This window comes from Benincasa hispida, chromosome 12 (genome assembly GCF_009727055.1).
Source record: "Benincasa hispida cultivar B227 chromosome 12, ASM972705v1, whole genome shotgun sequence".
Classification (NCBI taxonomy): Eukaryota; Viridiplantae; Streptophyta; class Magnoliopsida; order Cucurbitales; family Cucurbitaceae; genus Benincasa; species Benincasa hispida.
In genome coordinates, this window is record NC_052360.1 from 24,120,843 (window position 1) to 24,145,527 (window position 24,685).

General features: G+C 37.0%; 1 protein-coding gene across 3 annotated transcripts; it reads right to left on the reverse strand.

Moving 5' to 3' along the window:
• Positions 1 to 1,306: 1,306 nt before the first annotated feature.
• On the reverse strand, positions 1,307 to 24,413 carry LOC120068282 (valine--tRNA ligase, mitochondrial 1). 3 transcript variants are annotated; one of them, XM_039020001.1, is made up of 20 exons: positions 24,145 to 24,412; positions 23,576 to 23,632; positions 23,239 to 23,408; positions 23,068 to 23,140; positions 22,554 to 22,619; positions 22,374 to 22,457; positions 18,267 to 18,344; positions 18,076 to 18,159; positions 17,860 to 17,939; positions 16,853 to 16,910; positions 16,478 to 16,780; positions 16,197 to 16,367; positions 15,643 to 15,842; positions 11,096 to 11,498; positions 10,751 to 11,002; positions 10,168 to 10,668; positions 3,074 to 3,165; positions 2,304 to 2,403; positions 1,996 to 2,141; positions 1,307 to 1,830 (listed from the first exon to the last, which is right to left on the reverse strand). In XM_039020001.1, the coding sequence occupies exons 1-20, from the start codon at positions 24,205 to 24,207 to the stop codon at positions 1,674 to 1,676; spliced, it is 3,138 nt and encodes a 1,045-aa protein (XP_038875929.1). In that variant the 5' UTR covers positions 24,208 to 24,412; the 3' UTR covers positions 1,307 to 1,673. The 3 variants fall into 3 exon arrangements, 2 of the variants coding, with proteins under 2 accessions (XP_038875929.1, XP_038875930.1); XR_005479143.1 differs by lacking the exons at positions 1,307 to 1,830; positions 1,996 to 2,141 and having other exon boundaries at positions 2,359 to 2,403; positions 10,168 to 10,253; positions 10,339 to 10,668; positions 24,145 to 24,413; XM_039020002.1 differs by lacking the exons at positions 23,576 to 23,632; positions 24,145 to 24,412 and having other exon boundaries at positions 23,226 to 23,361.
• Positions 24,414 to 24,685: the final 272 nt, after the last annotated feature.

The window sequence follows — 24,685 nt, forward strand, 5'->3', positions numbered from 1 at the left end:
GTTGGGATGGACTAAAGTTGTAAAATTTATTAAAAAGTATATAAATTGGTTTCCAAAATGAGTTACGCTTCTTAAATTTCCGCTGTAAGTTTATTTGTTTAAATTGAGCTAGTAGAGTTGGGCAATAGATGTCATAAGAGTGGTATCTGTTGTCCTCACGCCTCCTTTTGAGTTAAAGAGGTAAAATCGGGAAGGGGTGTGACAATAATGGTCAAAAAAATTGAAATTAAGAATGAAATATAATTAATTAGTATATTTCATCAATGTTTACTAAAATAAAATTTGTATAAAAGTGGTCTGATTTGGCGGACAACTGATCATCACAAATGAATGGAAATATGTAATTATGGTTCATTTAGAATTGGATTGCTTTAGAATCCATCTGAATTGATTTGATAAAAAAAGTATTTTTCAGAAATTCATTTTTATTTAAATATTATTGATAAATCATCAAGATTTATTAGTTTATAGTTTATAAGAATGAAATGGAAGAGAAACGGAAGAAATTTATTAGTATCTTGAATCTCGATGATTTAGTTAAACACTTCCTCTTATCCAAGTCAGTCACATCATCTATTACTCAATTTTATGTTTAAATTCAATTTATTTATTAGTTCAAAAACCTTTTAAACCTATTCTTCAAACTCAAAGTTTAAAAGGACATATTTTTCTTAAAATTCACATTTTTAGTTTCACGAGATAACTAATAAAACTAACTCATCCTAATAGATGAATAAATGACATGTAGACATTTACATGTGTACCTTTTTTTCCTTCGGAGTAAAACAAGACAAAAAAATAAGACAAACCTTTTTTTCTTTTTTAATATTCAAAAATCGAACACATGTTAATACTATTAAGCTAAACTCACTATGATCAATTAATTCAAAAGTGCATAGGTCACCTCTAAAAATCTAGCACCTCGAGTTGGTTCTCTTAAAATATGATGAAAACCCTGAATATTAATTTGATGAATGTCGTCATAACTTCTTAATTACAAGTTGGATTTCATTAATGTATGACAATCTTCCTATAAACAATAATAAGATACGTCTCCACTTGGAAGACAATGGCTTGCACCAAAACCACCACTCAGATAAAATAGCATATTTCTCAACACAACCGCTATAAAAGTTCCAACCAATCAAACAAATGGCCTACATATACTCTACCCCCCACAATTATAACGTTAAATAGTTCCACCAACAGTTATTGAATATAATTTGAAATCTATAGGGAAGTTGACCCATAAAAACTAGGAGCATAATTTATATTAAAAGTAACAATGCAAAAGGAAAAATACGAGTATATCAAAAAATACATATGAATGAATAATTAGCGAATTTTCATAAAAATACATATTTAGAGAAGTTTTTTTAGAATATGAAACTACCTAAAAAAACCTCCGCTTTACGAAAAAGATGCATACTCTTTAGTTCCTTTAGGGTCTGAACATTGGCCTCGGCCTTCTAAAAACTGGAAAGCATAGATGGCCTCCTGCATCACTCGACACCCCATTTTTTGGTCGATAGGAGTCGGCAAAAGTAGGGACTGATTTTAGAATAAAGCTTTAAATACGAAAACAGCATTATTCATTGTATTGGCCGAAATGGGCCATCTCCCAAAACTAAGAAAAAGGTGTTAATGGTTTTAATAAGAACTTTTGAATAAAGTTATCTCTGAGCTTGGATATGTTGCCCTGCTTCTTCAAGAGACAGAAGCTCCTGCATAAGGGATGCTAGCTTATTCACGTTCTCCTCATGAATATGCGGCCGGACCTTCTCTTTGTATCCGTTTGCATCCATCATCTTTTTCAACTTTTCCTGTTGCCTGCACCACGAAAATGATTGATCAAAATGCCACACCATTGTCCTTGCCTTTGCCCATCAGTTCAGTTCGTTTCATACAAATGGGTACAGATAATAAAAGGGAGTCAAAGGTGTGAAAAAAGATGATGAAATAGATGCAACAATTTTTCTAAGAAAAGTGGCTTACTTTTTAATTTCGTCCATCTTTTTCTTTATCTTTTCAAGCTCTGCTTCAGCAGAAATGGCTCCTTGAAACTGGAGATAGACAGACAAGTTTTCATTTACAACAGATATTGTACATCCAACTGGAGCAGCATCGTTGTCGTTGATTACCTGAACAGAAATTGTACCACATGATGGAGAACATATGAGCATTACATGAGGCAAATGGCTCATAATAGTGATTATTAGAATGAAATAAACATAAAAGTGTACATCCCAACAACTGAAAATTGTGGGATCAACTCCATCTACAACCTAGGGAGGGCAATATACCGTTAATGATGATAAATTGGCAAGGGTCACTATTTCCAACTTGCGTTTGTTGATAGTTTCAGCAACTGCATCGTTGCGGGGGAACACGTAGCCAGGTCTCCTGAATCAAATTAGGGAAATTGAACAAGGAACAATCAAATCAGTCCTGCTATGCTATTACACATTGTCAATCTCATTTATTAGATAACATGGGGTTCCATCTCAAAACCAATAAGCAACACATTATTTCAAAGCTCGAAAACCCCACCCCAACTGTTAAATTAATCATTTTTCATTCTTAATCATCTCAATCTCATCCACATCTTCTTAGGCAATTGAATTCAATAACGTATGTATGATACTTGGAATTAAACAGATATGAAAAAGTGTAGCTTCCACTAAAGTATATTAGGATACCACAAGGAAACTCAAGGAAATACAAAAAACACAAAGAATGTAATAGCATATCGTGAGAAGTTACAATATACCAATAATCTTTCAAGAGTGCTCTCTCTCCCAAAGTCCCACAATGGAAACTCTCACTAAATTGATCCCCAATAAAGGTGTCCAAGCCCCTTTATTTATAACCAAGACACCCCTAATTAATTACCACAATGTGCTTACTATTATACTAATATTCCCAATATAACCCTAACTAGTATTCTCACAAAGTAACTAGTGATAAAATAGAACATGACTGTATGATAGACTTCACAGACTTCAAGTAAACAAATAGATAGTATTATTTTTCAACTCCAAAAAGTAGAAGAATTATGAAAATGATAACAAACCTTTCACGGCTTTCTTTCGCCAGTGACCTTAGAGATTTAACAGCAGATACTATAAGATCCATCTCATTCTCCACAGCTTCATTAGTCCATTCCTGGAAGATTGAAGGATTGTGATTGTTAACAGCAATTTCATGATACAAAAACTAGTGGTAGCTTATGGGAGAAATGGAAGTGGAGAGCTGTAAAGTGGTCGAAGCCTTTTATTGCATCTGGTACGAGAATTGGGTTTTCAAGAGAGTTCAGTTTGTTCATTCCCCTGTCTCACCACCCGAAAAGCAGAGTGTGCTTCAGTTTTGGGTTAGAAAAAGCAATGATGTACTAAAGGAAGATTTTAATAATTTATGGGTTTTATCAAGATTATTTGTGTTTGATGAATGGAAGGAATAGTTAAATTTCTGGAAGAGCTCTTTCATGTGAACGTCAGCCTGAATCACTTGTTTGCAGACAAAACAGTAATCAAAGTTAACCAAGGAAAGATTGAAGACTTGATTGTAACTTCAGAGAAATGGTTTGATTATGGAAAATATCATTTGCTATTTGAAAAATGGAACAAATTCAAGCATGGTAGGCCAAAAGTCATGAAAGGATTTTTGGATCTCGATAAAAAATCTCCCACTGGATTATTGGAGTAGATGTACATTCAAAGTCATCGCATCAAGGCTCATTTTGGAGGTCTGGTGAGAGTATTGCATTTGAAACATTAAATCTTTAATTGTTCCAAAGCCAAAATAAAAGTTAAAAAGAATCTGTGCGGGTTTATGCCGGTAACTACAGAAATCTAAGAAGAAAAAAGAGGCAGTTTTTTTTTTAACTTCGGAGATATTGAAACTCCAGAGGCGCCTAACAAAGTACAAAATGCTTTATTTATCAAAGACTTCACCAACCCAGTTGATTTAGCTCGACTGAATCAAGTTGCTCAAGATGAAGGATTGGATAGTGATTTTCTAAAACCGAATTGGGTCTTCCTAACTCAGAGGAAAACAAGCTAATCAAGAAATCCTTTCAAGACCAGTTCTAAGGAACTCCCTCAAACATCGAAGGCCTCGTCGGAAGACAATCACCATCCATCGGAAAAGTCTGAACCTACTCCGGCCGACGGTTTGCTTTCCAACTATTCAAAAATGGTAAACCAGATTGGTGTGAACACAGCAACAGAAGATGAAGAGACGGCGTTTTTTATGAAAGAGAAAACAGTTGATCGTCAGGGTGATGGGCCTATTGGGTCGCCAACACGTGTCTTCCCTATTATTAATGTTAAGCAGCCAACTAATAACAGGACCTTTGGCATTCCTTCTCTGACTTCCCATCGCTCGGACGGACCCAAACATTCTAACCATTCATTTCTCCCTTGTTCTAAGAGTAACAACATTGAAACGGATGAAGTTTTAGCCCCCTCGACCTTCCACGGTGAGCTTTATCCTGAAAATAAAGAAGAAACTCAAAGAAGAGGCAAGCAAGAATCTTGCTCAAGCTCAGGCAGTTTAGATATTCCAGCTTTTCATTCTCCTTCCACAAGCCAAGAATGCAATGTAACTCAGTTAAAAGAAAAAACATCTCTGCCAATGATGCTCTGGGGATAAAAGAGAGTTTTAAACTGGCCACTGCAACATCATCTCTCTATAGAAGACATCCACACTTGCATAAGCCGCTTCCCAAACATTTCATCAGGAAAAGGACCTTTTCTGTGAACTCATGGTCAACATTAGTGAACTCAGACTTGCTTGAGGAGTGCTGTGTCAGGATTCAAGTCCCTAGGCTTTCACTTAAAAGGTCAGTTAAGCTCCATTGTATGTCTAATAATTTTCAGCTTTCAAAGTTTAAAATCTCAAGATCAAATGTGACTTTTATGCAAGGAATTCCAATTGATGTACCAAATGTTACGTGCTCCAATAGACTATGATGCCAATTCAATTGTAAGTGCAAGCAATGAGGAAATTGATTGCCCATGCACAGAGGAAGTTCAAGAAGTTGCTGATTTTGAAGCCGAATTTGGGGAGGATATACATACCCTGTTTTCAGACAGAAGAACAACAGGTTTTTTGTCAAAGTGGCAATCCAAACCTTGTTCCCCTCGACAAGAAAATTCCACAATCTGCTACCTATAGTTGAAGCTCGTGATATAACTCTTGGTTGGACAGAAAAGCAGCATTTAGAGGAGTAATTCCAGATGCATTTTGTCCTATGAAGATTTTTTCGTGGAAAACAAGAGGTCTAAATGACCCTTCTAAATAATTGTCAAACGAGAATTTAAGGAAAATAAATCCTGAGATGGTACTAATCCAAGAAACAAAAAGAGAGAGCTTTGATATTAACTTGATTAAAGCCCTATGGAGCTCCAAAGATGTTGGATGGATGTGTGTTGAAGCTTATGGCAGATCTTGTGGCATATTAACAATATGGGATAAAAGCAAGATAGCGGTCACTGAAGTTCTCAAAGGAGACTATTCCTTGACGGTGAAATGCACAACCATTAACAAAAAAGTTTGTTGGATCACAAATGTAAATGGGCCGACTAATTACAAAGAGAGAAAAATCATTTGGCCGGAGCTTTTCTCCCTATTCTCCTACTGTGCAGAACCAAGGTGCCTGGGAGGTGATTTCAATATGACTCGAAGGGCCCAGGAAAGTTTCCCTGTGGGAAGAGTAACGAAAGGCATGAAGAAATTCAATAAATTCATAGATGAGGCAAATTTGCTGGAAATCCCTTTGTCCAATGGCCGATTCACATGGTCCAGGGAGGAAACGTGGTTTCTCACTCACTTATCGACCAATTTTTAGTATCAAATGGTTGGGATGAGGCATTTGAAAATTCTAGAGTTATAAGACAGGTACACACTGTTTCAGATCACTTTCCTATATTGCTTGAAGTGGGCTCTTTCGAATGGAGCACTTCACCCTTTCGTTTTTGTAACAGCTGGCTGCTAAATAAGGATTGTTGCCGGGTAATTGAAAGACACTTGAGCTGTGGTAACCATCAAGGTTGAGCTGGCTTTGTCATATCCTTAAAATTAAGGAGCCTAAAGACTGTTTTAAAGAAATGGCATGCAGATTTTGAGGGCAGTCAAAGAAAACAGGAAGAAAGACTTCTTGAAGAAATTAGCGAAAGAGACAACCGGCATTCTGATTCGTCTTCAGCAGAGATTGATCTGAGATTAGCCTTAAAAGCTGACTTAATGGCCGATTACCACACAGCAGAAATGAACTTAATGCAAAAAAGCAAGCTGAATTGGTTGAAATTGGGAGACGAAAATACTAGTTTTTTCCACCGGTTCTTAGCAACCAAGAAAGAAAGAATCTGATCGCGAAATTGATAAATGATCAAGGTATTCCGACCAACTCCTTTTGAGATCCTTACTTTTGGGCTTTTATAATACTCTTGATACTAAGACTATTGGAATACGGTTTATCCCCCTTAACTTGGAATGGGCTCTAGTATCAGATGCCCAAAACAAGCTCTTAATCTCTGAGGTCATTAGGTAGAAACAAAGCCCCTGGACCAGATGGATATACAGTGGAATTCTTCATTAAATTCTGGGAGTAGTTCAAAGATAATTTCATGAGCCTCTTTGAGGATTTTTATGGAAATGGAAAGCTGAATGCTTGTGTAAAAGAGAACTTTATTTGCTTGATCCGGAAAAAGGAAGATGTTTTAGTTAAGGACTTTAGGCCTATTAGCCTAACCACCTTAACCTATAAAATTATAGCAAAAGTGCTTGCCGAGCGATTGAGATGAGTAATGCCAAACATAATAGCTCCTACACAGAGTGTATTTATCAAGGATTTTGGACCCGATACTTATAGCTAATGAAGCAGTTGATGAGTCCATTCCAAAAAGAGGAAGGGGTGGATTCTCAAAATAGATTTGGAAAAGGTCTTTGATCGCGTGGATTGGACTTTTCTTGAGAAAGTACTAAATGGAAAAGGTTTTGATCCTCTTTGGATAACATGGATAATGGGTTGTGTAAAGAACCCAAAATTCTCGATCTTCGTAAATGGGAGGCCAAAAGGTAGAATCCACACCACTAGAGGTATTCGGCAAGGCAACCCATTATCACCTTTCCTTTTCCTACTAGTTAGTGAAGTGCTGAATGCCTTAATAGCTAGACTTCATGAAAAAGGAAAGTTTGAAGGCTTCCTAGTGGGAAGAGATAAAGTTCATATCTCACTCCTTCAATTTGCCGATGATACATTGATTTTTTGCAAATATGAAGATGAGATACTAGAAAACCTAAGGAACACGATTGAATTGTTTGAATGGTGTTCGGGTCAAAGAGTAAAATGGGAGAAATCAGCCATTTGTGGTATCAATATAGAAGACAGCAAGGTGCAAGCTACTGCCTCTTTAAGTGCCAAGTTAATCATTTGCCCATCATATACCTAGGTCTACCCCTTGGGGCTACCCAAAAAAGGTCTCCTTTTGGCAGCCGGTCATTGACAAAGTTCAGAATAAACTTGATAAATGGAGGTGGTATAATTTATCTCGTGGTGGAAGAACCACTCTATGTAAATCCGTTTTGTCTAATCTCCCCACCTACTATATGTCCACATTCTTAATGCCAGAAAAATTGATTTCCATTATTGAACGGAAAATGAGAAGTTATTTTTGGGAAGGGCACAACGGAGGAAAGATGAATCACTTGGTCAAATGGGATTTGGTAATAAGAGCACAAGAGGATGGAGGTATTGGCATTGGAGGCCTTAGAACTAGAAATTTAGCTTTGTTAGCATGGGAATGGCATTTTATACAAGAAGGTAACTCCCTTCGGAGTCGAGTAATAAGAAGTGTGCATGGCAGCAGCTAATTTAATTGGCATACAACAAACAAGTCTGGCCTCATTTTAAGGAGTCCTTGGATTAGCATTTCTAGATCTTGGCTGAAAATTGAAGCCATGGCGACTTTTAAACTTGGTAATGGATGCCGAATTGGCTTTTGGTTGGATCCTTGGATTGAAAAGATACTGCTGAATGTTCATTTTCCTAACTTATATAAGATTGCTATCAACCCAAAAGGTTCAGTAGTAGAATGTTGGGATCATCCCTCCTCATCATGATCCATTTTCTTCCGTAGAAATTTGAAGGATGATGAGATTCTAGATTTTCAAAATCTCCTCAAACTCATTACCGAAAAGAGATTAACAAATAATCAAGACAAGAGAATCCGGTCCATTGAAAATACTGGAGTCTTCATCGTTAAATCCCTTGTGAAGCACCTATCTCTAGCCTCCCCTTTAGACAAACAGCTAGAGAAAGCACGAAAACTAAAAGCCCTCGGTGAGTTAACATCTCAGTATGGATAATGGTTTTTGGAGAGTTGAACTGCTCCTCTGTGATGCAAAAGAAGTTGCCTAATCACTGTCTTTCTCCACAAATGTTCCCTCTTTGTATGGAAGACACAGAGGAATGCTGCATCTTTTTCCTTTTGTTGCTGCTACGCGAAACAATGTTGGCTGAAATTGTTCTCGATTTTTAATTTGACATGGGTCTTTGGAAATGATTTTCACTCTTAACATTTTGCAAATTTTGATGGGCCCTCCTTTGAAGAAGGCGGTTAAATTTGTATGGTTCAACGCGGTGAAATCATTGTTGGCTGATCTTTGGTTTGAACGGAATCAATGGATCTTCCATGACAAGCAGTTGACTTGGTTTGAATGCTTTGAAACAGCCCAACTTAACGTATCGTCCTGGTGTACACTATCCAAACATTTTGCAGCATTTTCAATCCAAGAACTAAGCTTAAATTGCCGGGCTTTCATCTCGACAGCTTCGTAGGAGTACTCTATATCACGATTTTTAGTAGTATTTTTTGTTGTTTTGTGTACTGCTGGCAGATCAAGTTTTGTGGCTTTGTTTTGTTTGTCATTAATTTTTTTCTTTTGGCCGAGTTGTAAGTGGCTTTGTCGAACTTTTGGTCGTATGAATTGGTTTGATATTTAGGATTATTTGGAGATGATGAGGGTGTTAAGGGGATGTCAACCTAGTTGAGATGCCCGAGTGCACCTCCTGATCCCTAGTTTTTGTTGCTCGTAGTTTCGTTTTGTATATTGAGTTTGTCTCGTTTCATTATCTTAATGAAGAGACTGTTTCTTTTCCCAAAATAGAAAAAAAGAAAAAGAACAGCAATTTCATGATAATAGATTGAAAATCATGCATCTGATTGGTCAAGTCAGCAGCCCTTTCAATTACAAAACATCCCATCCCAGACAAAGAAACTCCATTAAGTCATAATCAATGACTGACAGGTATTATACGCAACTGCTCTAATGATATAAAACCAACCTACCCCATAAAGATTTTCTCTCAAGACAATCCACATATCCATCTCAAAACTATGAGGTTTTCCAACCTCCTAGCTTCACGTACGCATGGTATGCAAACCTTAAAGGACAAAGGAGGGGAAACTTATTAACAGTAGCTGAACAGGCAGATGTTTTGGACAACTAGGATAATAGAGAAGAGTAGAGAAGGTTAAGTTAGCTATCTCTACCTTCATCAAACACCAGTGCTACAGAGCCATTCATTATGAAGTACTGAAGAGACAATGAAATATAGAAAAGAGTAGAGAGATGCGTAGAAGAAAAGAAAAATGAGAATTGTGAGCTGTGGCTCATGACAGAGTTCAAGCTATCAAATTCCTAGCTTTTGTATTCTCCATTTAGATTATACCAGTTGAGCATTCTTGATTCTACCCTTTTTTCATTTTTATTTCTTAGGATCTCTCAGTATTAGACATCTTCAATCGCATAAGGTCGGTCCTATACAAGACCCTGAGGTTTGAAGTATCGACTTATGATTAAGAGACTGTTTTATAAATATGGTTACTTGCCATTGCCCTGCATTGTTCGGGGGTCAACATATAGCTTTCTGAAACTCAAAAAGAAATGACAAGCAAACCAAACCAAGAAGACGATTTTCCAGCCAGTTCACACAAAATCTGCCCTGAAATCTGGCCCAATCAAAATCATATAAAGGTAAAATATTACCCTCACATGAACATTGAAGCTATATTGCGACGGAACCTCAAATGTATGCATGCTATCAACAAAGAAAAACTAACCTCATAAATGCATCCATGCTATTAACAAAGAAAAACTAACCTCTATCACCAATGGATAGTCGCATATCATTATTGATTCTGGCCTCGTACTACTCTTTGGATAAGGAAGACGTTGCCATAGTTCTTCTGTAACATAAGGCATAAATGGGTGAAGCAATCGCAATCCATTTTCAAGACATAACCATAATGTATCTTGAGCATGACTCCTTACGGATGCAAATTCTGCATCATTGGAAGAAAAGTACGGCTTAATTGCTTCAATGAAGACATCACATAATTGATACTGCCACCAAGAATAGACAGCAGTAGTTGCATCCGAAAACTCGTATGATTCCAGTGATGAAATAGTTCTGGATATTGCCTTGTTTAGTACTGACAATATCCACTGACAACTGAATGGTAAGACATCTGGTGTCACATTCTTATTTGGAACATAATCATTTCCAAGCTTACTCATAGCAAATCGGATTGCATTCCATAATTTATTGCACCATTGGCGGTAACCAACTACTCTTTGGATGTCCAAATTTATTTTATCAGACTGATAAACAGAGAGAAAGCATAATCAGTAATCAGTTACACAGTTTCCAGAAACAAACACAAATGTACAATCAAAGACAAACCTGAGCAGTGTATGAGATCAATGCAAAACGGAGAGCATCTGCACCACATTCAGAAATGCCATTAGGGAAGTCCTTAACCTGTCCTTCCTTGGCAATAGCCAATTCTTTGGGGTCCAAATTGCCCTCCTCCAGCCTTTTATGAAGGCCTTCAAGAGATACCCCATTTATTACCTCAACTGGATCGATGACATTTCCTAAGGACTTGGACATCTTGCGACCATGTGCATCACGAATCATGGGGTGCAAATATATCTAGAATAATCGATTTAAAGTTGCATTTGTCACAGATGGTACACAGTCAAACCAAAAAAAAAAAAACCTAGCATGTGAAAGAAGTTGCATTACCGTCCGAAAAGGTACATCTCCTCCTAACACGATTCCTAACATTACCATGCGAGCAACCCAGAAAAACAAAATATCATGACCAGTTTCCAGCGCTGATGTTGGGTAGAACGTCTTTAAATCTTCTGTGTCATCAGGCCAACCTAACACAGATAATGGAAAGAGCCCCGAGGAAAACCAAGTATCAAGCACGTCAGGATCTTGTGTTAAATGGAACTTCTTTCCTGCATAAATTTGTCTAGCGTCCTCCTCAGCCTCTTCCTCGGTTCTGGCAACCACCCAGTGATCATTATAAGCACCAAACTCCTTCAGTTGGTCATCCTCTAATGTTGCATACCATGCAGGAATTCTGTGACCCCACCAAAGTTGCCTTGAGATGCACCAATCTCGAATGTTCTCTAGCCACCTGTAGCATACAATCTATATTAGAATATGTTCACGTGTCAAATAAAAAAGATGGGGGTTAGATGAAGGTAGAGGTTAATGGCAATTCTTTCACTTCAGAATAATGTTTGTGCTAGTGCATTCTTCCATTTCTTCTCAATGAAATGTAGTGTTTTCATTTAAAAAAAAGAAGGTAAGAGGTCAATGAAAATCCATGCCCAAAAATAAGAAAGTACAAGAAACCAAGAGCTACGAAGGGCACTATCTCGTTATTTTTTTCATTTTAAATAATTACAGAGTGGTTTGGTCATACAATCACCACTAAATTACAATACGGAGGAACGACAAGATATCACCCACTCAGATCCACATAAATACAGATAGAGTGGGAAAAAAAAAAACTTGCTAATTTTGCATGGATAAAAAGATTATCACAATTGTTATTTCATCCAGACCTAAAAACTCTTGAAAAAGAAACAACAGTAATACCTCTACCCCACCCACGAAACTACTGTTTCTAATCTTTGGGTATTCTAGAGAAACAACAAAATTCTTTGAGATGTGGTTTTGCCTTCTTTTTTTTCAGGAAACGATAGAAAATTTAAAAGAGCATGGCAGAAGAGATAACTATCCCCACCAGACCAAATGGTCAACAAAAAAGGCTCCCAATTAGCGTAAATTTGAACTCACTAGTAATACAAAAGGCCCCAATGAGAGTACATCAATTAGAAGCAAACAATCTGAATAGAACTCCCAGCTAGACTCTTCCGGTTAAAGACCCTATTGTTTCTTTCAGAGCAAGGAGAGCTGTCACAGTGTTTGACCAAATAATCCCAGCTATATCCTTGAGAAAGCCACAGTGTAGTTTGGTCCTTGCCACTTCCTTTTTCCAAATACGATTTCACATAAGAGGGACTCAATACAGCATGCTTAACACCATCAATTTTTGCACCAAAGATCTCACCGTGAATGTATGAACCACTGCTTTCAAGAGACAACTTCTCCCTGTTCTCTGTCATTTGGAGCAAAAGAAAATGAAAACTGGTTTTACTGAAAAGAATCCCTGCCCCGTATCTAAATTCCAGCTTCTCCTATCTTCCCTTTTAGTGATTAGAACGCCCTTAATCAACTATAATACCCAACCCTCAGAACTACCAATTCTCGGCATCAATATTTTCCTTACCATAACTCTCCATCATCCAGAGACTTCCTCCCAATCTTATTAAACCCACAAAATTTTCTTCCAAGTAAAGAATAGGAAATGTAAGACCCAAAAACTGATTTCTAATTCTGTTGATGATGATAACCAATCCCTGATTGGGAGCCTTTTTTGAAAAAAGACTGATTTCTAATCCAAATATCATTTCAGAAAAAGCAATCTTACCATTTCCTGAGCTAATTTTATCGGATATCACCAAAGAAGCCATTTTCCTAACCTAATTGAAGAGGAAATTTCAAAAATGTATTTCAGCTTTCATTATATTCCACCAAAACTTGTTTCCTTTGCTTTTGAAAACCACCAAACTTTCTCCCTCCCATATAACCCAATAGATAAGAATATCATGACTTGAATTGCTAACAGATAAACATAAATGATTGGCCACATTCACTACAAATTTCAAATTAATAGTACTCTGAGATTGTGTCTATTTCACGATCATACTAAAGTGGGTTTTTTTAAGTAGAAACATATTCATTACTTCATTGATCAATGAAATTATAAATCACGATCATATTAAAGTGGGTTTTTTTAAGTAGAAACATATTCATTACTTCACGTGGAATACTCTTACAACAATAAAAAGTAGTAAAACGAATGTTGTCCAAAATCCAAAACGAATCCCAAAAAAAGGACCTCCCCAAAAAGAAAAGGGGACCAATCAAGCAAAATAGTTTCTCTAGAATTAATTGCAGAAGAACTTCATAGTCAAACCCAAAGAGAAATATGAAACCTATGCAGGACCCAAGCATCATTATGCTCCTACCCAACCCTCTAAACACTCTATTGTTCCTCTCCATCAAAGATTCCACATGATAGCTCACACCCTTGTCAACCATAACAAACGACCCTTCTCACAAAAGGGTAGATGAAAGAGGAACTTCCCAATCATATCTCCAGTGCCCTTATGACAGGCAAGCATCAAACCAAACATCTGAAAGAACAAGTTCCAAACAAAATGCACAAACTATCATCTCCAAAGAATGTGATCTAGGCCTTCCACCACTATCTGGTAGAGAATACAACAAAATAGGCCCACTAACAACAGAGCTTCCCTCGTTCTCCCATTTGGTTCGTTACATTGTGAGGGATGGTAAGGAGACGTATTTTTAGAAAGATTAGTGAGTTGGGGACAGCCCCCTTTGCTTCGTTTTTCCTCATCTTCATCTTTATCACTTGTCTTCCTTCACTTCGTTTTTCCTCATCTTTATCACTTGACTTTTTGGTGTGGTCGGGGACTCTGTGTACTTTTCTTTCGATTTTCGTTGTCATTTATCCAATAGGGAGACGATGGAGGTTGTCTCTTCTTTCTCTATTGGAAGGGTGCAACTTTAGAGAAGGGAGAAGGGACGGGTGTTCGTGTGTGGAAGCCCAATCCTATTGATGGCTTCTTTTTGTAAATCGTTCTTTAGAGTGCTATTGGATCCCTCTCCTATTAGTGAGTCGATCTTTGACGTGGCCTAGAAGATTAAGATACCAAAGAAAATCATGTTCTTTACCTGGCAGGTTTTGCTTGGCCGTGTGAAGACTTTGGATAGACTTGTCAAGAAGACGGCTTCATTAACGGGTTCCTTTTATTGTATTCCTTCTCGGAAGGCAAAGGAAAACTTGGATCACCTTCTTGAGGTTGCCAGTTTGCAAGGTTTGTGTGGAGCTACCTCTTACAAGATTTGACATGCAGATTGTTGGCCAGAGGGATACTCGTGTGGTGATCGAGGAGTTCCTCTTCCATCCGCCCTTTAGAGAGAAAGGCTGCTTGTTGTGGTCTGTTGGGGTGTGCATTATGTTGTGGGACATTTGGGGTGAGAGAAACAATAGGGCGTTTAGGGAATTGGACAAAGGCCCTTTACGAGGTTTAGTCCTTAGTGAGGTTTCACGTTTCGCTTTGGGTTTCGATTTCGAAGCTTTTTTGTAATTATTCGCTTGGTAATATCTAACTTAACTGGAAACCCTTTCTTTAGGGAGGGGTTAGCTTTTTGGTGCGCCTGTTTTTTTGTATACCCTTATATTATATCATTTCATTCTTTCTCAATGAAAGTTGTTTTCATCCAAAAAAAAAAAAAAAAAAAAGACATCCTCCTCAAGAGTCGATCCAAAGTGCTTACATGTCCATGTAAAAACTTCCCAAATAAAGAATCTCACATTCTTAGGAATCTTCATCCTCTAGAGGGCCAAAAAAACTCACTAGAAGGAGAAGGATCCATCAAACAATGAAAATATGAATTACAAGAGAAACTATCCTGAGGATCAAGATCCCATATGCGAAAAATCTCTTTTCCATGCCTAAAATTAACCTCCCCCAACAACAACATAGAGACAACGTCCACTGCTTCCTTATCAGTTAGAGAGCAAATGAACCTGGAGGAAAAGGGAAACACACCGCTTCCTTTTCAGTTAGAGAGCAAATGAACCCGAAGGAAAAGGGAAACAAGCTTCCCCACCAAATTAAAAGATTAGAAACAAGAAGATTTTCAAAGAAAGAGAAATGAAACCGGTGGTTTGGGTGGGGGGGTGGTGGTGGGGGGACAAAGAGCAAAGAGGACCATCCCACACCCACAATTTTTCCTAGAAATATGTATCCTTACCCTCTCCAACCAACAAAGGACAAATGGGGAGAAAGAGGGAAGCTCATTAGAAATATCCTACCTAAGATTCTAATAGGTGCCTTTAACCCCACCCGAAAACCCCTCAAAGGGGTGAGACTCATCCTTGCTAGCAATACTACCAAAGCCCTTTGGTTATCAAGGATTGGTTATGAGTCCTTAAGCTACCGACCTCTCAACAAGATCACATCTAAACAAGTGCGACCCCTTTTCTTCATCCATATCCATAAAAATAACAATGACAAAATATTCTAATATGCCTAGCCAGAAAGAACAATTGAAATCATGTTGACAAATTTTTTTAAGTTTAAAATCAAAGCAAGTTAATCAAATAAAAAAATAACCTCTTCCAGTCAGCAGAATATTGTTTTGGTATGATCTCGAGCTTTTTGCATTCATTGTCCATTGCAGCGTCAAGACTCTGCTTTGCTGGATCTTTACAATTAACATACCATTGAGGCTTTATCATTGGCTCCACAACATCATTGCTCCTTGAACAAAGGCCAAGACGCATCTCATTGTCTTTAGCACCCCTATAAAGACCCTACAGACAGAAGATAAGAAGACACAATCGACATATCCCAGACGCTAAATAAGAAATTGCAATGTGACACTCTTATAAAGTTAGAAAATCATAAATTAGGCCACCATACATCGAAGATTGCTAGAAGTATAGTTTTCAACTCTCAAATGAGCCAGTAGCTCTCCCATCAAGTAATTCAAAATATATTTAGTAGAGAATTTAGTTTCATATGGAAAATATTTTCAAGTTTCTGCAGGCCAACATGAAGGGGTAAAAAGATATATATTTACTCCCAAATCAACAGGTCCAGGAAAAATTAATTCGTAATTAACATTCCAAAAGAACAAATCCATCGAGCTAACAACAGTATAGTACCTTCTTCTGCAAGGCATCCACTACCACCTCTCGGGCTTTAAAACGTGGCATTCCTGCAAACTCTGAGCCACCATTGCTATTTATTTTACCATCATCGGTAAAAATATTTATAAACTCAAGGTTATGACGCTTTCCAACCTCAAAATCGTTTGGGTCATGAGCAGGTGTGATCTGCAGATATAAGAAATGGCCAAATGGGGGAGGGAATTGGAGAAACGCTTGCATCATGGAAGCAAAATAACACTATGGAAATACTCAGACGCACAAAAGGCAACCCCTACCTTAACAGCGCCAGTTCCAAATTTTGGATCAACAAGAATTGCATCACAAATGATAGGAAGCTTCCTTCCATTGAATGGATGGATAGCAAATTTTCCATGAAGATGCTTGTACCTCGTGTCGTCAGGATGAATGGCAATCGCAGTATCCCCAAGCATGGTTTCCACTCTAGTAGTGGCCACCACAATCTCACCCAATTCCCCTTCCAGTGGATAAGCAAACGAAGTCAAAACACCAAATTCCACAGGGTTCTCATATCCTGGAACCCTGAGAAGAGTCTTCTCTTTGATATCGATATAATCCACCTAAACATGCACAGAAGCATTAATAAATACAAAATGCATTGATAAACACATCCCTTATAGCATTTAACCAACCTCAATATCAGATATTGCAGTACGCAAGACACAATCCCAATTGACTAAACGCAAATCCCTGGAGGAAAATGAAAAACAAAATTCATATTATTCATATTGCAGCATTAACCAATAACTATAATTACAATGTCCTATCAAGAAACAAATCTCAGACCACATTAAACAGTCAAACTTTTCATAAAGTGAATGCACACAATTTTGAGTATCTGTACATGGCAACTTTGATTAGAGTAATATAGAGGTACTTCGTGTAAGAAAGTGGGCAACATCCGGCTAGACCAAAAGGCACCATTTTTATTTCTTCCTTTCTTTGATAAGAAAGGATACATTAATAAAACAAAACGTGAAGTAAACAACCTTAAACTGGGGTAGAGGAAACCCCTCCAAACATTTTCCATCTTTGCTTAATGATGATTATTAATATCAGATCAAGTTTATGACGAAGTCTGTCCTTTCCAGTATAACTAAAATAATCTCTAACGACACTTAATTGTCAAACTTTTTGTAAAATACTAAAATGAATACGGACACCTTTAAGTATCTGTACATGGTAACTTGATTAGAGTAATATATAAGTACTTGTTTGTGTAAGCAAGTGGGCAACAGCCAGGCTAGACCACAATGGCACCACCATTTTCTTTTTCTTTCTTTCCTTGATAAGAGAAGGTACATCAAAACAAAAAGTAAACAACATTAAGGCTGTGGCAGAGGAAACCCCTCCAATGATTTTCTTTCTTAAATGATGATTCTCAACATCAGCGCAAGTTCATGCAAACATCAACCCTATTCCTACAGTATTATCATCTAATTTAACAAAATTTGGCATTAACAAACTTCATAGGATATAAATATCCTAGGTGGCAACCAAGACTCACACATTATTTCCAAAGGCATCTGAGTTCATAGCTTACCGATCTAACCATTAAGTACTTGGTAGTTGCTTTCCCAAGTCCACTAATCACCTCCAAAATTCAAAATCAACAAATGTCACCTAACTTCACACATACCTATAAATAAGTCCATTTTTGAACAGCCTGACAAAAGCCTCTGTGACAGCCCTCGATCTCTTCTCGTCCATTGTGAAGCACTAAGGACAAGAATTTAGCAAAATTTATAAAACAGAAGTTAATAAACAAAATATCACAGAAAATATGATGAAATATTTAGTACTGCCCATAATGTAATATCAACTCCAATTGCAGCCGAAAATATGAAGTATTTACCTCACGGGTCCAATCAAGAGAGGCACCCAAACGACGCAATTGCTTTAAAATTGTACCACCATACTTGGTTTTCCAATCCCAGACCTTCACGAAAATTTTGATGAAACCATTTAGTAAAATGCAGTGTGAACCAGCTTATCAATGAAAAATAAAACCAAAGAAAGGACAGTTAATGTAGAGTTCAAACTTACTTCAGACATAAATTTCTCCCGACCAATATCATGCCTGGTTAAATTCCTTTCTCGCATTATCTTCTTTTCTACAACCACCTATAAAAGGAAAAGAAGAAACTTTATGTAACCGCCATATATACATGAGCAGATGAAAATCAAGACAGGCAAAGACCAACTTCTACTGGAAGATTACAGTTTACTCATCAACATGACTACATAAGCACACAAAAAGTGAGATGTGCCATTGTGGTCTGTGGATAATGATAGGTAGCAGATGCATAGTCGTGGTTCTTTCCTTGGTAGGGAGGTAGTTATGGTATTAAATTATAAATAGACGGGGTGGAATGGAAGAAAGTTATGCATTATTTTGGTGAGTAATTTAGAGCTTGAGATAAATCTCAAGAGAAGGCAGGTCAAACACTTGGTTCATCTTGTAGTTGGTTTACCTTTTATCTTTTGGGTTCTATCAATTGGTATTAGAGTTGCTCGGCCCTGACCATGGAAATAGATGCAAATGTTCATCTTGTAGTTGGTTTACCTTTTATCTTTTGGGTTCTATCCATTGGTAATAGAGTTGCTTGGCCCTGACCATGGAAATAAATGCAAATATTCGTGAAGGGTTGGAGCATTTGATTTTGATCATCGATTTGTATCTAGATACAAGGAAGTAAGAGTTTCAAAGAAACTAAAGAAGAAATTGCATAACTATAAGAAAAGATCGCTAAATAAATTCTTAGAGGAAGAGGCAACTGCAAAACAATAAGGAAAGAGGAGCAAGGCTGGAGAATCGGAAGAAAAAAGAAATTGTAAGCCACACAGAAGAAAGAATCTGCATAAAGGAACAAAGGCAGGGGGATAGGAAGAATCAGAAGTCTTATCTAGTAAAGGCATAGTGACAGGGAAATCGATATGGCAGAGAAATAGAAATAAGGGCGGATTGAAGAGGAAAGACCTCGTATGAAAGCAAAAAAATATATGAAAAATAGTAAGAATTTGTTGAGGAAGAATGAGGTTGTACAAAAGTGAAAGAAAGAGCAACCAGAAGATGTAGAACAAACCAAAACACGGAGCAGCTGGAAAACACCGAGGAAGAAGAATTGGGGAAGCCAATCAATAATTTGCCAGTAACTAAAAACCTACCAAGGGGCACGTAATGTGTTCCAAGGCGAAGGAGGCAAAGTGACCAAGAGAGATCCGCCAAAAAAGTGTCTTAAGAGAGATCATCACTGATTTTTGTTTGAAGGTTGGAGATAAAACCTGGAAGGAATGCCGACGCAAGGCTTGTTAAGTGGCAATGGAGGAATCGAAAGTGGGAGGCCATGAAGAAAACAAAAGTTTTTTAAAAAAATAATGGTAATATAAATGATACCTAACAATGGTCGTCGCCGACGAGGGATGGCATGCAAAGAGATGAAAACTTGGGGAAAACAACAACCCAAGCTGGATGAAGATGGGTGTGTGGGTATAAGGCTGATTACTGGTTTTTTAAAAAACAGAAACAAATCTTTTCATTGAAGAAATGAAAGCGCACAGACAAGTACAGACAGAAATGTTACTGATTGAAATAAGCGTTGTGTGAATAAAGAAGAATCAAATAGAAATGTTAACCATGGGCTTGATAATTGGTCTATGCAGGCTAAATCTAAAGGCTTAAAGGGGAGGTACGAGGGTTCTTAGGTTAGGCCCTTTTCTCCATTGGTTGCTTATCATTTGTGGCCCACAATTTTGCAATTCTTCCCTTCAGTTTTTCTTCCTTGGTTTCATTTCACTTGTGTTGTTGCACACCCTTGCAAGTCTTCATCGTTGCCGCTAAATTTAATGAAATCGGATAAAGCCCATTACCTTCTAAAGGCTGAAAGGGGAGATACAAGGGTTCTTGGACTAGGCCCTTTTCTCAATCCGTTTCCGGTTGTTTATCATTTGTGGCTCATAATTTTGCAATTCTTCCCTTTAGTGTTTCTTCCTTTGTTTCATTTCACCTTTCTTGTTGCACACCCTTGCAAGTCTTCATTGTTGTCGCTCACCACTTGCTCACATCCACCAATTGCCATTGCACAAGCCTATATTTCAAGTTGCTAAAGGATTTAACAACTATAGTCCACTCTATACCCAATTTTGTTTTTTGTTTAATTTAACCACACTTTGAGGACAAGTGTGTTTTAGGGGCCGATAATAATAGGAATGTTATTAGGGTATTATTCAGTGTTTTCAAAGCACAAGGCACACCCTAAGGTGACAAGTCTCTCAATCGCCTCAAGATGAGAGGCGATAAAAAGGCATCGCCCGAGTTAAGCAAGGCACACCTTGGTAAAATAATAAATAAATATTATCTAAAACTATAGTAAGTAAAATATAAAAGTATTTAATTTTCAAAATACAAAAATATCAATCAAGCTATTTAATATTTAAATAAAAATTAACTTTCGTGATAATTACAAAAAAAAAAACATATGTAATTTAGAAAACAAATAGTTCTATGAGAGTGAGTTTATGCAATTAAACAAAATATGTTTATAATGTCATTTGTTCAGTAGTTGGCTTTTCTTCTTAAATGGAAAATGATACTAGCAAGATACAAATTGGAAAAGAGAAATACACACCATCTGGCAATCATGGAGAGTGGAAGAGAGAAACAGATGGCCATTTGGCATTCATGGAGGAGAGATACTACATGCAACATGCAACCAACTCTCTTTATTAAAAAATGAAGGTGTGAATTTTCATAACTAGGACTTTTCTTCTTCTTTTTCTTCTTTATCTTCCCTGACTCTTCCTATTTTTCTTCTTGTACGGTAATTTTTCACTTTTCTATCTTTTCTTCCACTACTCCTCTTCTGTATCTTCTTTCTCGTTCTTCTTCTTCATTTTTTATCTTTCTAATCTTCTGACTCTCCTAGTCTTTATAAAATCAATTGTCTTCTCGTGATTTTTCATTTCTCACTTGTTATAAAAAATTTGAATGAGAAAAGGAAGAGAAAGAAAGACAGGCGCTCGCCTTCATGTATGGTGAAGGTGCAGCAAGGCGACAAAAGGCACAACCAGGCAAGCGCCTGGTTGAAGGTGCTCGCCCTAGCTGTCTTCAAGGCGCAATGGCTCAAGGTTGCCTTGCCTCTCACCTTAGGCGCGCGCCTTGGGTCGCCTCGAAAACACTGGCATTATTATGACATTAAGGGCATATTAGTAATTAGATAGGGAGGTTGTTATCTTATGGTATTCCATCATAAATAGAGGTAGTGGGAAAGTAGAAAGTTTGACATTATTTTGGTGAGTGACTTAGGGATTGCGAGAAATCTTAACAGAGGGAGGGTTTAACTACCTCAAACACTTAGTTTATCTTGCAATTTGGTTACTTTTTATCTTACAATACATTTGGGTTCTATCATAATCCTATAATTGATAATACCCTTTAGAGTTTTAAGTTAAGAAATTTTATATTTTTTTTCCTTTTCTTTCTGCAAGAACCATCTCTCACTAATTAAAGTAAAGAAAATGGGGCCTCACAAGAAAAAGGTCCGTCCAATCAACAAAGGGACAATGAAAAGAAAAAATATATATTAAGAAAGCTCATTTGTCTTGCCCGTAATAATAACAATATTTTTTTGAGGAAAATAAGTAACATTTTTAAGAAAAAGACTAGATCTGTGAACTCGTGTTGATATATGAAATTGGACCAAATCTCCAACTCCCACCCGAGACCTTCAACACTTTAGAAAAAAAAATCATCCTTTTTTGTATAACTCAAAGACATATTTGCTCAACCTATAGAATAGCCTATTATTTTTCCAACCAAATACTTCAATGAAGAAACTTGCTTTCCATAATAAGCTTCCCCTTCCCTAAACAGAGATAATCCCCTCCATCATATCATGTAAAGCATAACACAATGTAATAGAAAACTCGGGAGCATGGCCCATTTCATCAATGTCACTTAAAAGTCATCCTACTAAGAAGCCCTATAAGTAGAAATGCAGTCTCTAATTTATAATTCATTCATTCTTGTTAATAAAAATAATTAATAAATTCATTCAACCACTAAGGAAAAAACTGTATTGGCATGCTTACTAAAGCATGGCCTGTCCCATCAATGTCAAAGGAAATGAAAAGTAAAACACAAAAGTTGAAAACCTGAGTAGCTATCCCAGCATGGTCTGTCCCAGGAACCCACAAGGTGTTGTATCCAGACATTCTCCGCCATCGAATAATGGCATCCTGCATAACACCAAAAAAAATCACTTGGAAGAAAAAAGTTCACACAGTTGAATAAAACAGCAGGAAGAAAATATTTGTAAATGCATCCTACAGCACCTCAATTGCGGCAGTAAGAGCATGACCTATGTGGAGGGCCCCTGTCACGTTAGGTGGGGGCAACACCTGCAAAATGAAAAGATTAAACATACCATTGAAATTTATTTTCTACAAGATTTCAATTCAATAAACATATTTAAATCTAGGTAATGTAAATGTGCTAATTTATGGACGTCAAGTCACATAATTGCTTGGAAGAATGTGGCTATAGCCTGTAGGAGCGCTTGCCACAATTTTCATAATAGATGAAAAACATATAAAGAAAGAACCAAAAATACAATCATGAATAATTCACTAACACAGAATTTAATCAGACTTTTGGTCCAAAATAAGAAGGGAAGATCCATCATATGGTCATAGCAAGTTACATGTAAAAGACAAAAAAAATCTTAATTAACCATTTTTAAGTAATATGGAGTTTTGCCCTGTATCAATGAAAACTGAAAAGTATACAAAGATGTTCTTATGTTATAAACTTCAAGAAACAAAAATCAAATTCATAAAAGAAGCTCACAATTACGAATGGCGGCTTGGAGCTTTTAGCATCAGCAACAAAAAACCCTGATTTTTCCCACCACTCATACCACCTAGATACAAAACAAGAATTTAACAAATTGCAGCAATCAGATAATATAGAATTAATCAAGGCATGGAAAGTCATAGAAAACTAACAAGTCAGACTTACGACTTCTCCACGGCACTTGGATTGTATTGCTTTGCCATTTGCTGAGACAATAGTTTCTTTTTACCAAAAGAGGTGTCAGGATCAACAAAATCCTCAGCATTTTCTTCATCTCCACCTCGTCTGGCATTCTTCTTCTCACTCTTTTTAGGAGCATTAGATGTTTGTTGGGCCTAAAATAAATGGGAAAAAGTTAAATATTAATAACAAACTCAAGCCATCAATTTCCATATTTAGACAAATAAATCACACAGTAAAATGAGTTCTAGTGGAAAATGAAAGAATAGTATCTTAAACTGCACAGAAAAGCTTGATACGATCGATAAACCATAAACATTACCTGCAGCTTCAAAGCTTTCTCCAAAGCCTTTTTCTTTTTCAATTCCTTTTCTCTTGCCTGCCGAGTGAATATTCATCAACCAACAGATGTACTAATCAACAAAATTTCTTCAAAAACATAGAACATAAAAACTACACAAGAATGAATGTTATCGGGTGCTAAGAGAAACAATTTCTTGAAGTTAATTCACCCGACCTAGACACACACTAACACGCAATGCCTTTGAAGAAGTTCAGTTTTCTAGAAATAAATTCCAGTAGAATAGTTTCAAGGCACATTTCCCTGGAATATAAACAACTAAAACTAGGAGAATTCAACTTCTGGACCAATGCTACTGGGGAGCAGGGAAAATTCTACAAGAAATGGCAATGAATTCAAAAACTTCCATGAGTAGTTAGGGGAAAAAGGTAATTTTCCTTTCAATTAGATATGACCAAACAATAAATTGAAATACATTAATAAAAATAAAGTTAAAATGCCAAAACTAAGCACATAATGCATCCTCCTTACAAGTATCGACGCAGTCATAAACAATAACATCAAGCATAAATAACACAAGGGAAAGAAACCTTTTCTTCCTTCTTCTTCTTCTTCTCAGGGTCTTCCACTTCTGGTTTTTTTTCCGGTTCCATCTAAAAATCAAATGAACCAATCACTAACCAGTGCTTCGAGGAGGATATAGAGTGCGAGACGGAGGGGACGGAGGGGACGTCGGCGATCTTGTCGGAAGGCTGAGACTGCGGCAGCTGAGTGCAGCGTGCGGCGGGGCAGGGTGCAGTGACTGGTAATGAGAGGGAAGGGGTGGCCAAATGTGAGATAGGGTTTAAGGGGAAAAAATAATAATAATAATAATGACAAATTAAAATGAAAAAGAAAAAGAAAATTTGAGTGCAGCACAAGGAAGGGAGGAACGGAGAAATAGTCAAACATACGGCTTTGTTGTCAAGGAATAATACTTTTTGTCAATTTAAAATATATATTCTGTCTAATCTGATTATAAGATGTTACACCTATTTTGCGGTAAGTTTTAATAGTTTTTAAAAAATTAAATTTGATTTTTATTTGATCTATAAATTTTAAAATATTATAGATAATTAATTAATTTTTTAT